This window comes from Mesocricetus auratus, unplaced genomic scaffold, assembly GCF_017639785.1.
Source record: "Mesocricetus auratus isolate SY011 unplaced genomic scaffold, BCM_Maur_2.0 Super-Scaffold_15014, whole genome shotgun sequence".
Lineage (NCBI taxonomy): Eukaryota > Metazoa > Chordata > Mammalia > Rodentia > Cricetidae > Mesocricetus > Mesocricetus auratus.
In genome coordinates this window covers 64427962-64443470 of record NW_024429186.1, presented here as the reverse complement: position 1 = coordinate 64443470, position 15509 = coordinate 64427962, and the positions used below count along the sequence as shown (strand labels likewise).

Below are 15509 nucleotides of genomic sequence, written 5' to 3'. Positions count from 1 at the left end.
TTGATTTAATTTTAAATGGAAAAAAAGAGACGAAAATTTCAGGTTATAGGGGAAAAAAAGATGGTGGTGCCTGTACCCATCCCCTCGCCCCCCCTCCCCTCTCTCAATTCCCCCTCCCCACCATGGCCAAGGAGTTCTGAGGAGTCTGCTTTAGCTGGGAAAGTAGTCTGTGGCTCCCATAAGCTCTCCAGAACAACCAAAAGGCGGGTGAACCTCTGAGTTCAAAGACAACCAGAGATACAGAGAGAAACCCTCTCAAAAAAACAAAGCAAAACAAACACACACACACAAAAGCCAAATGTTTGTAGCGCCTTTAAAGTGTGGGTTGACCAAATTGGAAGAACAGAGCCACATGCAAGGAGAATGACAAATCTATACCCTGCGCTGCCAAGTCTCAGCCAGCAGGCTGCACGTACAAAAGTCATTTCTGATGAGCCATGTCGCTGCCGGCCCTAATGACTGGAGATGTGTGGCAGTTTGGGGCTCCTGCGGAAACAGGTCATTGCTGAAAAGGACCGGTCCTAAGCCCAGGTTCCAGCATGGAGATGCAGCCTGTATTGCTTGCCCCACTGGGAGACTGAGAATATGGGACAAAAGCACTGCCCACAGGCTACAAGCACAAAGGTTGAGCCTGGCAAGCCTCCTTGGGGTGGCAGACATCAAGGGCAGGGAGGTGTGTGGTAGCCAGGAGCTCTCATAGAACCTGCCCCCAGATGCACTGCCTAGCTGCACCATCACCCGGACTCTGGGCAACAGCAGGGTATCTGAGAGGAATCTCAGTGATGGTCCAGTATTTATGGTGCTTCGGAAACCAGATACCTTAAGGCAGACCAACAACTTGTTGTAATGAACAACAGTATGTAAATCTGTCTGGACAATATGATGTGACACATCACAGTTTCCAGTGCTGCCGAGGTGGGAAAGACAGATGGCCACAGCAGTGAGTGGGCAGTGGCGAGAGGCGGAGCTATAGGCAGGTGTGGAAGAAGCCTGTGGCAGACAGGGGATCATGCTGTTGCCCCCCTCGTAGGGCTGACCGAGCGGAACACAGCAGCCTGGAGCTCGTGCTCTCACTCGGCCCCTGAACTCTCTGCCCAGCCGCACGATTGCCCTAGCTATGAGCAGCATGACAGGATGTCCAAGGTGAGGAGTGGTTCATTTTCTGGACTGGACCTCTTGAAAAGACCTCTAAGGTCCATGCTCCCCCTGAACCCTTACCAAGCCGCCTTGGTATCCATAGTATGCTGCTCCAGGCTGTGTTGACGTCTCAGGTTCTTCTGATCATCCATGGTGCTGCTGCAGCCAAGGTGTGTGTTGATGACCTGTGTTACCACTAAAGGTCATGCAGATGTCCGTGGGCTGTTCTGCCACCAGGGGCATGTTGATGTGAGTGGACTGTGCTGCTGCCTGGGACCAAGGTGATGTCCATGTTCACGTTGCTGCTGAGGGCCATGTCTGGGTTCATGGTCCTCCTGAAGCTGTGATCCATGGGCTGTGATGCTACTGAGAGTCATGTCTGGGTCCATGGTCCTCCAGCAGCTGGAGTCCTGTAATGTTGCTGAGGGCAATGATGTATCCGTGGTCCATGTAGTGGCAGAGAGACATGCTGATGTCCATGTTAAGGTCCGTGGCATGTACCGACACCAGGCACCATGTGAATGTTCATGCTGTCACCAGAAATCATGTGTAAGTCCATGATCCTTGCTCCTGCTGACTGCAAAGGGCAAGAAATCTGCTTTTGCAATGCCCCTGATCACCTCAGACACAGAGTTGAGAAAGAGGGACATAGAAGGATTCTGTGACAACCTCCTTCACCAAAGTAATAGCCTGGGCAGAAAGCCTTTGAAGAGAACTCTTAAAAATTGTGATAGAGATGCTGAAGGGTAGCTCTCCAGAAGGGTGGCTTCTGGAAGGCATGTGAAAGGGGAAGGACCATTTTCTTTCAGGGGATGGCCCCTGGAGTTTGAGCATGCTCCAGAGAGTACATGAGCAACATAAATTGGACTCCTCCACCCCCTCCTCCTGCCCCCTCCTCCTCTCCCTCCCCATCCATCCTTCCCCTTTTCCTCCTCCTTCCTTCTTATTCTGTGTGGGAAGAAGTTATGAGGGTGGGGGATATGGACCTGGGAGAACTGGGAAGTGAGTGTGCTTGGGGTTCGTGATGTGAAATTTCCAAATAATCAATGAAAAAATTTCAGGTTATAGATTCCACCTCCTTCCAGAACAAAAAAAAATTAATCAATTCTTTCTAAGCGGGTAAATGTGAAAAACTGTACTCATAACTATCTGTGCCTAATTCCCATTGCACTAATGGTCAACGGAATTAGAAAGAAAGCCTGACTTTCACAATCACTGCTTCAGAGGAGGAGCACATGCTAGATTGGTTTGGAATGTAAAAATGGTTCTTGCTACATCAGCACACAGAGAATTAAATGCATATATCCAGCATGGGTGAGAGTGGAGTGAAGCAGGAAGGTATGCACCCTATTTCATGACGCATGTGTCCTTTTGTCTATTCTTTGTCCTTCTCCATCACTACATACTACTCTCTCTTAGTTTTCTTTATAAATTTTATACTATATTCCTACTTCTATCTATTTACATGTACATTATAAGCTAGGATCCATATATGGGGGAGAATATGTGGGATTTTTTTTTAGTTTGTATTACCTTACTTGAAATTATATTTTCTAGGTCCATCCATTATCCTTTAAATTTCATAGTTTCATTTTTCTTTATAGCTGAATAATATTCCATTTTGTCTATTACCATGTCTCATTATTCCATCATCACCTGGTAGACATCTGAGCTGGTTCCATTTCCTGGCTATTGTGAATACAGCAGCAGTAAATATAGATTTGAAAGTGAATCTCTGCTATGGCACTGGATGATGGAAAGACCTTCCCCATGCTTCTGCACGGCTTACCAAAAGATTTCCACAAATTCAGTGCAATACCAATTAAAACTCCAATGTCATACTTCACAGTTCTAGAAGAAATAATCCAAGAATGTATATGGAACCACAGAAGACCACAAATAGCCAAAGCATCCTAAGAAGAAAGAACACAGCTAGAAATATACCAATACCTGACCTCAAATTATAATACAGAGCCACAGTGACAAAGACAGCCCACTGGTATAAAAACAGACTGGTAGATGAACAGTATAGAATAGAAGACCCAGATGTAAACAAAGGCCATGATGCTAGAAAAAATACCATCCGGGGTATGGAATCACATGCATATATTTAACCCTATACAAAAAATAACTCAAAAGACCTTAATTCAAACCTTTAATTTCTAGGGGAAGGACAGTAAATACTTTTTAAGACATTGGGGTAGGCAAGGAATTTCTGCTAGAACATCAATAGTACAGAAACTCACTCTAAGGATATGAAGATAAAAAGTTTCTGCCTAGAATAATCAACTCTCAGTGGACCAGACAGACAGCTCACAGAGTGAGATAAAATGTTTACCATCCATAATTCAGATAAGGGGTAACATCCATAATTTACAAAGAACTACAAAAATTAGACACCAAAAATAAAAAAGCTGCTATTCAATAAATGGGCTAATTAAATGAACAAATGGGTCTCAAAAGAAGAAACACCAATAGACAATAACATTTTTCAAAAAAGTGTTCGACATCCCTAGACATGGGGGGGCATATGTAAAAGTACAAGTATAAAGAAGCACACTATAACCAGACAGTGATCATTCGAAAGCAACCCAGACAGTAATAATGTTTGCAACAACTACTTGTTGAGCATCTAACATGGGCCAAGAATCGGGTAAGCATGTTACATGTGTGTACCTGGGTAGCAGCTGGGCAGGAAAGATGATTGAGAGGTGTGGATTGTGGAATGAAAAAGCCACCCTCGAGTGTTGTATGCACCGTGCAGCTGAGAACCGCTACGGTGTACATGTGCGGTAAACGAACCTTCACCAGTAGCAAGTGTCAGACGTGAGTCACAGGCAAGGGTCTAGAAAGTCACCACCCAGTGAGGAGGAAACCAGGCCACTGGGCAATATCCAGAGGTCTTGGAAATAAGCTATATCACACAAGCTCCAGGAATTCTGACGGCAGCACCGGATGCTACTACTGTGACTTCTGCTTGCCTCCCAATGAGACTGGAAACACGCTGGAGAGAGGGTCCTTCGGGCTAGAAATGGTTCAGTGAGAAGACAGCTGTCCAGTTTGCTTTCTGTCTTTTTCTTTTTTTTTTTTTTTTTTTTTTTTTTTTTTTCATTTTTATTTTTATTTTTTTTATATTAATATTTTTTTATTTTCCATTTTAAATTTAGATAAGAAACAAGGTTGCTTCACAAGTCAGTACGAGGTCCCTCTCCCTTTCCCTCCCCTCCTCCTGTGCCCTCCCCCCATCCCCCCCCCGTTATCCCCTCATTCCCCCAGGGAGGGTGAGGCCCTCCATGGGGGTGTCCATAGTCTGTCATTTCATATAGGGCAGGGCCTAGACCCTTCCCCAAGAGTTCAGGGTGAGAGTGCACCTCACATTGTTCTATGGGAGTCCAGAGACCGTGTGTATACTTGGGATGGGTACTGATCTGCTGTCCAAGGCTCAATAGATTACCTAGGCCTCCTCACTGACACCCAGATTCAGGGGGTCTTGATCAGTCCCATGCTGGATTCCCAGGCTGATGCCTGGGATTCAAGAGTTAACCTTTGTCTGGTCAGCTGTTTCTGGGGGTTCAACCAGCCCAGTCTTAATCCCTTTGATCATCAGTCCTCCCTCTCTGATACTGGCTTTCTTGAGTTCAGCTCAGTACTTAACCAGCCAGTAAATGAAGTTTCTGTTTCCCAGACTCTCTGGCAATAGGATTGTAGGCTGGCACTCCCCAGATCTATGTCTAAAATCCATATATGAGAGAGTACATGCCATGTTTCTCTTTTTGTGACTGGGTTACCTCACTCAGGATGGTTTCTTCTAGTGTCATCCATTTGCCTGCGAATCTCATGATTCCATTATTTTTTTCTGCTGAATAGTACTCCATTGTGTAGATGTACCACATTTTCTCTATCCATTCTTCGGGTGAGGGACATCTAGGTTGCTTCCAAGTTCTGGCTATTACAAATAAAGCTGCTATGAACATAGTGGAACAGACATCTTTGTTATATGAATGGGCATCTTTTGGATATATGCCTAAGAGTGCAGTTGCTGGGTCTTGTGGTAGGTTTATTCCCATTTTTCTGAGGAATCTCCATACTGCTTTCCAAAGTGGCTGAACCAGTTGGCACTCCCACCAGCAATGGAGGAGTGTCCCCCTTTCACCACATCCTCTCCAGCATAAATTGTCATTGGTGTTTTTGATTTTAGCCATTCTGACAGGAGTGAGATGGTATCTCAGAGTTGCTTTGATTTGCATTTCCCGGATGGCTAAGGATGTTGAGCACTTTCTCAAGTGCCTCTCAGCCATTTTAGACTCCTCTATTGAAAACTCTCTATTTAGTTCTGCAGCCCACTTCTTAATTGGGTCCTTTGCTGTTTTGGAGACTTGCTTCTTGAGTTCTTTGTAAATTTTGGAGATCAACCCTCTGTCAGATGTGGGATTAGTGAATATTTTTTCCCATTCTGTGGGCTGCCTTTTTGTCTTGCTGACTGTGTCCTTTGCCTTACAGAAGCTTCTCAGTTTCAGTAGGTCCCATTTATTAATTGTTGATCTCACTGTCTGTGCTACTGGTGTTATGTTCAGGAAGCTGTCTCCTGTACCAATTCTTTCAAGGGTACCACCCACTTTCTCTTCTAAGAGGTTCAGTGTGGCTGGATTTATGTTGAGGTCTTTGATCCATTTGGACTTAAGTTTTGTGCATGGCGATAAACATGGATCGATCCGCATTTTTCTACATGCCAGTCTCCAATTATGCCAGCACCATTTGTTGAAGATGCTTTCTTTATTCCATTGTATATTTTTAGCTTCTTTGTCGAAGATCAGATGTTCGTACGTGTGTGGGTTAATACCCGGATTTTCAATTCGATTCCATTGGTCTGCCTGTCTATTTTTGTGCCAATACCAAGCTGTTTTCAGGACTATAGCTCTATAATAGAGCTTGAGGTCAGGGATAGTGATGCCTCCGGACGTTGCCTTGTTGAACAGGGTTGTTTTGGCTATCCTGGGTCTTTTGTTTTTCCATACAAAATTGATTATTGTTCTTTCAAGGTCTGTGAAGAATTGTGCTGGGATTTTAATGGGGATAGCATTGAATCTGTAGATTGCTTTTGGCAGGATTGCCATTTTTACTACATTGATCCTACCTATCCAAGAGCATGGGAGATCTTTCCATTTTCTGAGGGCTTCTTTAATTTCTTTCTTTAAAGATTCAAAGTTCTTACGATACAGGTCTTTCACTTGTTTGGTTAGCGTTACCCCAAGGTATTTTATGTTGTTTGTGGCAATTGTAAAGGGTGATGTTTCTCTGATTTCTCTTTCAGCCCTTTTATCATCTGTATATAGTAGGGCTACTGACTTTCTTGAGTTGATCTTGTAACCTGCCACTTTGCTGAAGGTGTTAATCAGCTGTAAGAGTTCCCTGGTAGAGTTCTTTGGGTCACTGATATAAACTATCATATCGTCTGCAAACAGTGAAAGTTTGACTTCTTCCTTCCCAATTTGTATCCCCTTGATCCCCCTTTGTTGTCGTATGGCTATAGCTAGAACTTCAAGTACCATGTTGAAAAGGTATGGAGAGAGTGGACAGCCTTGTTTTGTTCCTGATTTTAGAGGAATTGCGTTGAGTTTCTGTCCATTTAGTTTGATGTTGGCTGTTGGTTTACTGTATATGGCTTTTATTATGTTTAAGTATGTCCCTGTTATCCCAGATCTCTCCAAGACCTTTATCATGAAGGGATGTTGGATTTTGTCAAAGGCTTTTTCAGCATCTAGTGAGATGATCATGTGATTTTTGTTTTTCAGCTTGTTTATATGGTGGATTACGTTGATGGATTTTCGTATGTTGAACCATCCCTGCATCCCTGGGATGAAACCTACTTGATCGTGGTGAATGATTGTTTTGATGTGTTCTTGGATCCGATTTGCCAGTATTTTATTGAGTATTTTTGCATCAATGTTCATGAGGGATATTGGTCTGAAGTTCTCTTTCTTGGTTGTATCTTTGTGTGGCTTGGGGATCAAGGTTATTGAAGCCTCATAGAAAGAGTTTGGCAAAGACCCTTCTGCTTCTATTGTGTGGAACACTTTGAGAAGAATTGGTATAAGCTGTTCTTTGAATTTGTGGTAGAATTCTGCACTGAGGCCATCTGGACCTGGACTTTTTTTGGTTGGGAGACTTTTGATGACAGCTTCTATTTCCATAGGGGTTATAGGTCTATTTAAATTGCTTATCTGTTCTTGATTTAGTTTTGGCAAATGATAGCTGTCCAGGAAGTCATCCATTTCCTTTAAATTTTCGAATTTTGTGGAGTACAGGTTTTCAAAGTATGACCTAATGATTCTCTGGATTTCCTCAGAGTCTGTTGTTATGTCCCCCTTTTCATTTCTGATTTTGTTAATTTGCGTGTTCACTCTCTGCTGTTTGGTAAGTTTGGACAAAGGTTTGTCTATCTTGTTGATTTTCTCAAAGAACCAACTCTTCGTTGCATTGATTCTTTGTATTGTTTTCCTGGTTTCTACTTTGTTGATTTCAGCCCTCAATTTGATTATTTCCTGGCGTCTACTCCTCCTGGGGGAGTTTGCTTCTTTGTGTTCTAGAGCTTTTAGCTGTGATGTTAATTCTCTGGTATAACTGTTTTCCTGTTTCTTCATGTGAGCACTTAGTGCTATGAACTTCCCCGTAGCACTGCTTTCAAAGTGTCCCATAGGTTTGGGTATGTTGTGTCTTCATTCTCATTGAGTTCGAGGAAGTCTTTAATTTCTTTTTTTATTTCCTCTTTGACCCAGGGATGGTGCAGTTGAGCATTATTCAATTTCCATGAGTTTGTAGGTTTTCTGCACTTTGTGTTGTTGTTGAATTCTAGTTTTAAGGCATGGTGGTCTGATAAGATGCATGGAGTTATTCCAATTTTTTTGTAGCTGCTGAGGTTTGATATGTTGCCAAGTATGTGGTCGATTTTTGAGAAGGTTCCATGTGGTGGTGAGAAGAAGGTATATTCTTTTTTATGTGGATGAAATGTTCTATAGATATCTGTTAATCCCAGTTGGGTCATTACTTCTATTAGACCCTTTGCTTCTTTGTTGAGTTCCTGTCTGGTATTCTTGTCTAGTGGTGAGAGTGGTGTGTTGAAATCTCCCACTATAACTGTGTGGGGCTTTAGATGAGATTTAAGTTCTAATAATGTTTCTTTAACGAATGTGGATGCCTTTGTATTGGGGGCATAGATGTTCAGGATAGACACTTCGTCTTGGTGGGTTTCACCAGTGATGAGTATGTAATGACCTCCTTCATCTCTTTTGATTGATTTTATTTTAAAGTCTAGTTTGTTAGATATTAGGATTGCTACCCCTGCTTGTTTCTTGGGTCCATTTGATTGAAAAATTTTTTCCCAACCTTTAACTCTCAAGTAATGTCTGTCTTTGAGGGTGAGGTGTGTTTCTTGTATGCAGCAGAAGGAAGGGTTCTGTCTTCGAATCCATTCTGCTAGTCTGTGTCTTTTTATGGGTGAGTTAAGGCCATTAATATTGAGGGATATTAATGACCATTGATTGCTCATCCTTCTTCGATTTGCGATGGTTGTTGTTGGTGGAATTATGGGTGGAATTTCGCCCCTTTGTTCTTTTGGCTGTTGGTAGAGAGGATTCTCTAATGCTTATGTTTTTCTGGTTGTAGTTAGCTTCCTTGGGTTGGAGTTTTCCTTCCAAAATTTTCTGTAGGGCTGGGTTAGTGGACACATATTGGTTGAATCTAGTTTTGTCATGGAATATCTTGTTTTCTCCGTCTATAGTGATTGAGAGCTTTGCCGGGTATAGTAGTCTGGGCTGGCATCCATGGTCTCTTAGTGTAGGTAGAATATCTATCCAGGACCTTCTGGCTTTCAGAGTTTCCATGGAGAAATCAGGTGTAATTCTGATAGGTCTGCCTTTATATGTTACTTGACCTTTTTCCTTAGCTGCTCTTAATATTCTTTCTTTATTCTGTATGTTTGGGGTCTTGATTATTATGTGGCGAGGGGATTTTTTTTGTGGTCCACTCTATTTGGTGTTCTGTAGGCTTCTTGTACCTTCATTGGCATGTCTTTCTTAAGGTTGGGAAAGTTTTCTTCTATGATTTTGTTGAATATGCCTTCTGCCCCTTTGAGGTGGATTTCTTCTCCTTCTTCTATACCTATTATTCTTAGGTTTGGTCTTTTCATGGTGTCCCATAATTCCTGGATGTTTTGTGTTAAGGATTTGTTGGATTTAAGGTTTTCTTTGGTTGATAAATCCATTTCTCCTAATGTATCTTCAACACTTGAGATTCTCTCTTCCATCTCTTCTATTCTGTTGGTAATGCTTGTATTGGTAGTGCCTGACTGTTTGTCCAGCTTTTCTATTTTCTGCCTTTCTTCAGATTGTGTTTTTTTTAGTGTCTCTATTTCAGTTTTCAACCCTTGCAGCATTTGCATTGCTTCTTGCAATTTTCTGTTTATCTGTTCGTCCGTTTGTTGCCTTTTATGAATTTTTTGGTTTGTTCTTTCTTCCATTTCTTGCATTTTTTGGTTTGCTTTTTGTTCCATTTCTTGGATTTTGTGCTTTGTTTCTTCTTCCCTTTCCTGCCTTTTTTGGTTTGTTTCTTCCTCCATTTTTTTTATTTTTTGCTTTGTTTTTTCTACCATTTCTTGCATTTTTTGCTTTGTTGCTTCTTCCATTTCCTGCCTTATTTGGTATGTTTCTTCTTCTAATTCTTGCATTTTTTGCTTTGCTTTTTCTTCCATTTCTTGCATTTTTTGCTTCATTTCTTCTTCCATTTCGTGCCGTTTTTGGTTTGTTTTTTCTTCCAATTCTTGCATTTTTTGGTTTGTTTTTTCTTCCATTTCTTGCATTTTTTGGTTTGTTTTTTCTTCCATTTCTTTGAGGGATTTTCCAATATCCTCTTTTAGGGCCTCTATCATTTTCATGAAAGTGCTTTTAAGATCGTTCTCTTCTGCTTCCTTCGCGTTTGAATATTGGGGTCTTGCTGGTGTGGAGTCTCTAGAATCTGGCGGTGTCATATTTGTTTTTCTGTTGCTGACTGTGTTTTTGTATTGTCTCTTTCCCATCTCTTCTTTTAGTGGGTGCAGAAAGAGACCCTTCCTGGTCTGGGGACCAGAGTTCCCTTTTGGTGGGTGCTAGTAAGTCCAGTAATCTGGTGGTTCTTCTATGCCTTGTCCAAATGCTGGTCCGTGGGTAGAGAAGAAGAACAGGAATCTGGGGCGCTTAGCCTCCTACCTGGTCCCCTGGACCCTATGCTGGGTCCTGTTGTACCTGATCCGGAACAGCTACTCCCCTGGTCTCCCTGGTTCCTGTAGTTTCCTGGTCTCTTTGGTGGGAGAGAAGATCTGGAGTCTGGGGTGCTTGGCTCCCGCCGGGATTGGGAGCTCTGTGCAGTTCCCAGGCGATCTGCAGGCTCTGGAACTCAGGCTGGGAAGCTGGCCTGTTTACCTGATGATGCCAGAGGGACAGCTACTTCCCTGTACTCCCAGCCTCCTCTCCTTTCCTGGAATCGTTGGTGGGAGAGAAGATCTGGAGTCTGGGGTGCTTTGCTCCCGCCGGGATTGGGAGCTCTGTGCAGTTCCCAGGCGATCTGCAGGCTCTGGAACACAGGCCGGGAAGCTGGCCTGTTTACCTGATGTTCCCTCCGGGATTGGGAGCTCTGTGCAGTTCCCAGGCGATCTGCAGGCTCTGGAACACAGGCCGGGAAGCTGGCCTGTTTACCTGGTGCTCCCGCCGGGATTGGGAGCTCTGTGCAGTTCCCAGGCGATCTGCAGGCTCTGGAACTCAGGCCGGGAAGCTGGCCTGTTTACCTGATGATGCCAGAGGGACAGCTACTTCCCTGTACTCCCAGCCTCCTCTCCTTTCCTGGAATCGTTGGTGGGAGAGAAGATCTGGAGTCTGGGGTGCTTTGCTCCCGCCGGGATTGGGAGCTCTGTGCAGTTCCCAGGAGATCTGCAGGCTCTGGAACACAGGCCGGGAAGCTGGCCTGTTTACCTGATGCTCCCGCCGGGATTGGGAGCTCTGTGCAGTTCCCAGGCGATCTGCAGGCTCTGGAACTCAGGCCGGGAAGCTGGCCTGTTTACCTGATGATGCCAGAGGGACAGCTACTTCCCTGTACTCCCAGCCTCCTCTCCTTTCCTGGAATCGTTGGTGGGAGAGAAGATCTGGAGTCTGGGGTGCTTTGCTCCCGCCGGGATTGGGAGCTCTGTGCAGTTCCCAGGAGATCTGCAGGCTCTGGAACACAGGCCGGGAAGCTGGCCTGTTTACCTGATGCTCCCGCCGGGATTGGGAGCTCTGTGCAGTTCCCAGGCGATCTGCAGGCTCTGGAACTCAGGCCGGGAAGCTGGCCTGTTTACCTGATGATGCCAGAGGGACAGCTACTTCCCTGTACTCCCAGCCTCCTCTCCTTTCCTGGAATCGTTGGTGGGAGAGAAGATCTGGAGTCTGGGGTGCTTTGCTCCCGCCGGGATTGGGAGCTCTGTGCAGTTCCCAGGCGATCTGCAGGCTCTGGAACACAGGCCGGGAAGCTGGCCTGTTTACCTGATGCTCCCGCCGGGATTGGGAGCTCTGTGCAGTTCCCAGGTGATCTGCAGGCTCTGGAACTCAGGCCGGGAAGCTGGCCTGTTTACCTGATGATGCCAGAGGGACCGCTTTCTGTCTTTTTCAATAAAGGCTACGATCAAAGCAACTTAGAGAGGAACAGGTTTACTTCAGCTTACAACTTGTAGTCCATCATGAATCAAAGGCATGGCAGGGAAGTCAAGGCAGGAACGGAAGCAACAGCATGGGGAAGTGTTGTTTACTGGCTGGCTCCTCATGGCTTGCTCGATAGCTTTTATACAACCAAGACTCACCTACTCGTGGGTGGCACCACCCACAGCATGCTGGGCCCTCCCATCAAACATCAATCAAGAAAATGTCCTTCAAGCCAATCTGATGAAGGCCATTCCTCATTGAGATTTCCCCTTTCTAGATGAATTTAGCTTATGTCACCTTGACAACAAGCAACAACAAAACTAACTGTCCCAGTGGCCAAGGAGATGGATGATAGACGCTAAGGTAACTGTCATGCCGAAAGACCACAGCGCCACCGTAAGTAGACTAGACAAGAGAGCCCACAGCCTTGGGCCCGACAATGAAGCATCATAGGGGCTATAGGAACAGTGCTGGGAAAGCTGAACAATTAAATTACACACTTTTCCTCCTGCAGCCTTCATCCCAACTCACCAAAAGAGTTACTCATGTGTGCATTTTACAGATGAGAGTTGAGGCACAGGAAGTTGATTAATAAAAGGACTAGTATAAAAAACAAGACAGAGCTGGGGTTAGAAGGCAGGAATATAATTCCAAAATCCATTTTTGCTGTGCTGCTGTTCATGGAGCAGCATTTGAGTTGTGTGGCCAAAGGCCCAAGGATGTGTAGGAGATGGGCTGTTAGTGTCACCTCTGTGACTATTTATGAAGAGGGATGGAGTCTGATATGGCAATCCTTGATTCTTTGCGCAGAACGTATTCCACCCTACCCTAGTCAGAAGAGGTTAACTAATCAGCTTCAGGTTACAGGGCAGCTGTTCCAGTAAGAACTCTGATACCTACCCTTCCTCTGTCCTTTCTGAGGAAGCCATCCTAGCTACACCACCACTACCCTAAGAATGTTCTGGAACACATGACCTCTGAGTCCAGCCATTGGTGAATGAACCAGAGTGGCATCTATAAACTGAGGTAGGGTTATCTGACCTCAAGGGGTAACCCCAGGGTGGGTCACGCCTGAGCCTGCACGTCCTTTCTCTTCAGGAATGTGAAAACAAGACACACAGAAAGAAAAAGGTACTTCGTATTGGAAAAAACAGAGTGCTGGGCAGAGGGGATCGGGACAAAAGCCCAGCATGACTGAGTCCACTGATGGCAGAGAGTGAGTTTGATTTAGGGAAGCCCCAAACTCAAGAGAAGAAAGTTTGTACTGCTCAAACCCAAGCAACATCATTGACCTCCCAGGATTGTGCTATTTCCAGACTCACAAGTCCCCATGACGAAACCTTCCCCGGGCTTCACTACATCTGCAACCTGGGTCTGTGCGAAGCCTCACAGTGAAGCACCTGGTTTCTTTAGTTTGTCTGGATGAGGCACGGATCACCCTAGCAACCGTGAAACCACGAGAAGATTACATATAAAGCAGCCATCAGGTCAGGCCAGTTTCTGTTGGGATGAAATACTTGGGGAATGGCCACTTCTTCCAATGCGACCTTGCGACAAAGTGAAAAACCAATGCCAGCCAGCACGGGCCGCATGGCTTGTGGTGAGCCCCCCTGGCGTGGCTTTTCCATGCTAGGTCTGCTCTGTCAGGGCTCCTGCTTCTCATACTGCACTTCAGCACGTAAACTCTTGTCAGCTCATCCACACTCGTGACACTTTTTCTTTGTCTGACAGATTCTAACACTCATGGAAACTTGACGGGAAATGAACAAGTTAAAAAAGAAGAAGAAGAACTAGCTGGAGCCTTCCCCCCCACCATCTCGCCAACCCCCATTTTTACTAGATCTTTGAGAATTCTGTACAATGTACTTTGATCGCCACTCCTTCCAGATCTACCCTAATCCCACCCATCTTTGTGTTCTCTACCATCAAGTACAGTTGGGGCTGCCCACATGCTCCCGGATGTGTGGCCTTCTATGGCCAAGCCACCAAGCCTAAGGAAAGCTTACTCTCCCTTTCCAAGCAGCTAGCAGCTGCCAATTTTTCCTTAGCTAGAAGTGGGACTTCATGCCCACCTCCCCTCTCCATGCTGGAATCTTAACAACAAACAAACAAACAAACAAAAACTAAACCAAGAAACCCTAGAGTTAAATGATATCCTAAAGCCAATGGATTTAACATATCTATGGAACATTCTACCCAAACACTGAAGTATACACGTTCCTTTCAGCAGTCTATGGAAGGTTTCTCTAAAACTGACCACATATTAGTTCACAAAGAAAGTCTCAACAAATACACAATTTGAAACCATGTCTTGCATTATATTTGGACTTCATGGAATAAAGCTGGGTATCAACAGCAGCAGAAACTTACAGAAACTAAGAACATTCCCGTAATCTCTTTCTTGAGATTCTTATGATGCCTTTGTTGGTTTTAGACTGCATCTCTGGATCAGTTTGTGTTCAAAGTCAAAAGTGATCTGGCCACTTCTTCAGGTGCTGCAGCGTACTCCAAGCTAATCAAGGTTTGCCATCAGGGAATTCTCTGGCCTCTAACATCCAAGTTACAGTTGCTGGTTTTGACCCTTTCACTTAAATTTTTTTTCACTTCTGGGACTTTTTTCCATTTTGGTGGGGGGAGGGAATGGGATCCAAGGTGCTGTGTATTCTAGGCAAGTCTTCTACCACAGAGTAGCATCTCTAACCATGCCTGGGACTCCAGAAAACTAGGAGGCTAGGAAAATCTCAGTGGCCCTTGTGCTTCAACTCTGACTTAATACAGTATTAGGAAGGCCCAAATGTATTTTAAAAATCGTTTAGAATAAATGTTTCTTTGGGTAAGAGACCATTCACACATTTTATCCTGAAGTCTCTATCACATCAAGTCTCAACAGACAATGTGTCACAGAATGTAAATGACAAAGCTGGACACATAACAACTTACCTACTCAATAAGCCATATGGTGTACATTAAATGACAAGCTCTCCCAGAATACTGTCAAACTTTCATCTTAGCATGATGCCTGATTCAATAAGAAAAAGACCTCAAAAATGATGAAACGATAGAGAGGAAAAGAGCAGAAAGGCCTGACAGACACACAACCCAAGGACTAGACTCTAAAACCATGAATTTCATACAGTATCTCAAAAATGCACACAGTACGGCGAGCCACTGCCTGCCTATCTTCTTTCTGGCTCTTCCCGATCACAGTCTCTTCTCAGATTAAATAATCCATTGGAGACACAGGCCTATGATGCTGGAGGACCATAATGCATTGAAGTCACCAGCAATGAAGCACCAACAGCGCTGACCTGTGTTTGCCCATGACAGTGGAGCTATTATGTTTTGCAGGGTGTGTTTGGAGATTTCCCTGAGCTGTGTGGTCTTAGTGGCTGTCTCCTCACATCCTCCCGCTGAGAGGCATTCTACAACAGAGACATGAATGACTTCTGAGCCAAAATCTAAATGTTAGTTTATGTAGCCGAAAGTTTGCTTTTTTCCAAATGGTTTTTACTAGGCAAGCAAGTTCTATTCCCAGACTTGGCCACAACATTATCTAGCGTTTCCATTGTGGTTGGAAACTAGGAGATTGCACTTTCAACCGCCTCACTGAAGTTCAAAGTCAACACTAACATGCATAATAAGAGCTAATTTTTAGGGAGCAGATTTCCACAG

At 44.4% G+C, this 15509-nt stretch overlaps 1 protein-coding gene across 1 annotated transcript in view; it reads right to left on the bottom strand.

Moving 5' to 3' along the window:
* Positions 1–305: 305 nt before the first annotated feature.
* Positions 306–15509, bottom strand: part of LOC121139388 — a 39708-nt gene continuing 24504 nt past the window's right edge. The window contains exon 2 of the mRNA XM_040743131.1: positions 306–1714. Coding sequence (XP_040599065.1) covers positions 373–1128 — 756 coding nt within the window. The 5' untranslated portion in view covers positions 1129–1714 and the 3' untranslated portion in view covers positions 306–372. The remainder of the gene's footprint in view (positions 1715–15509) is intronic.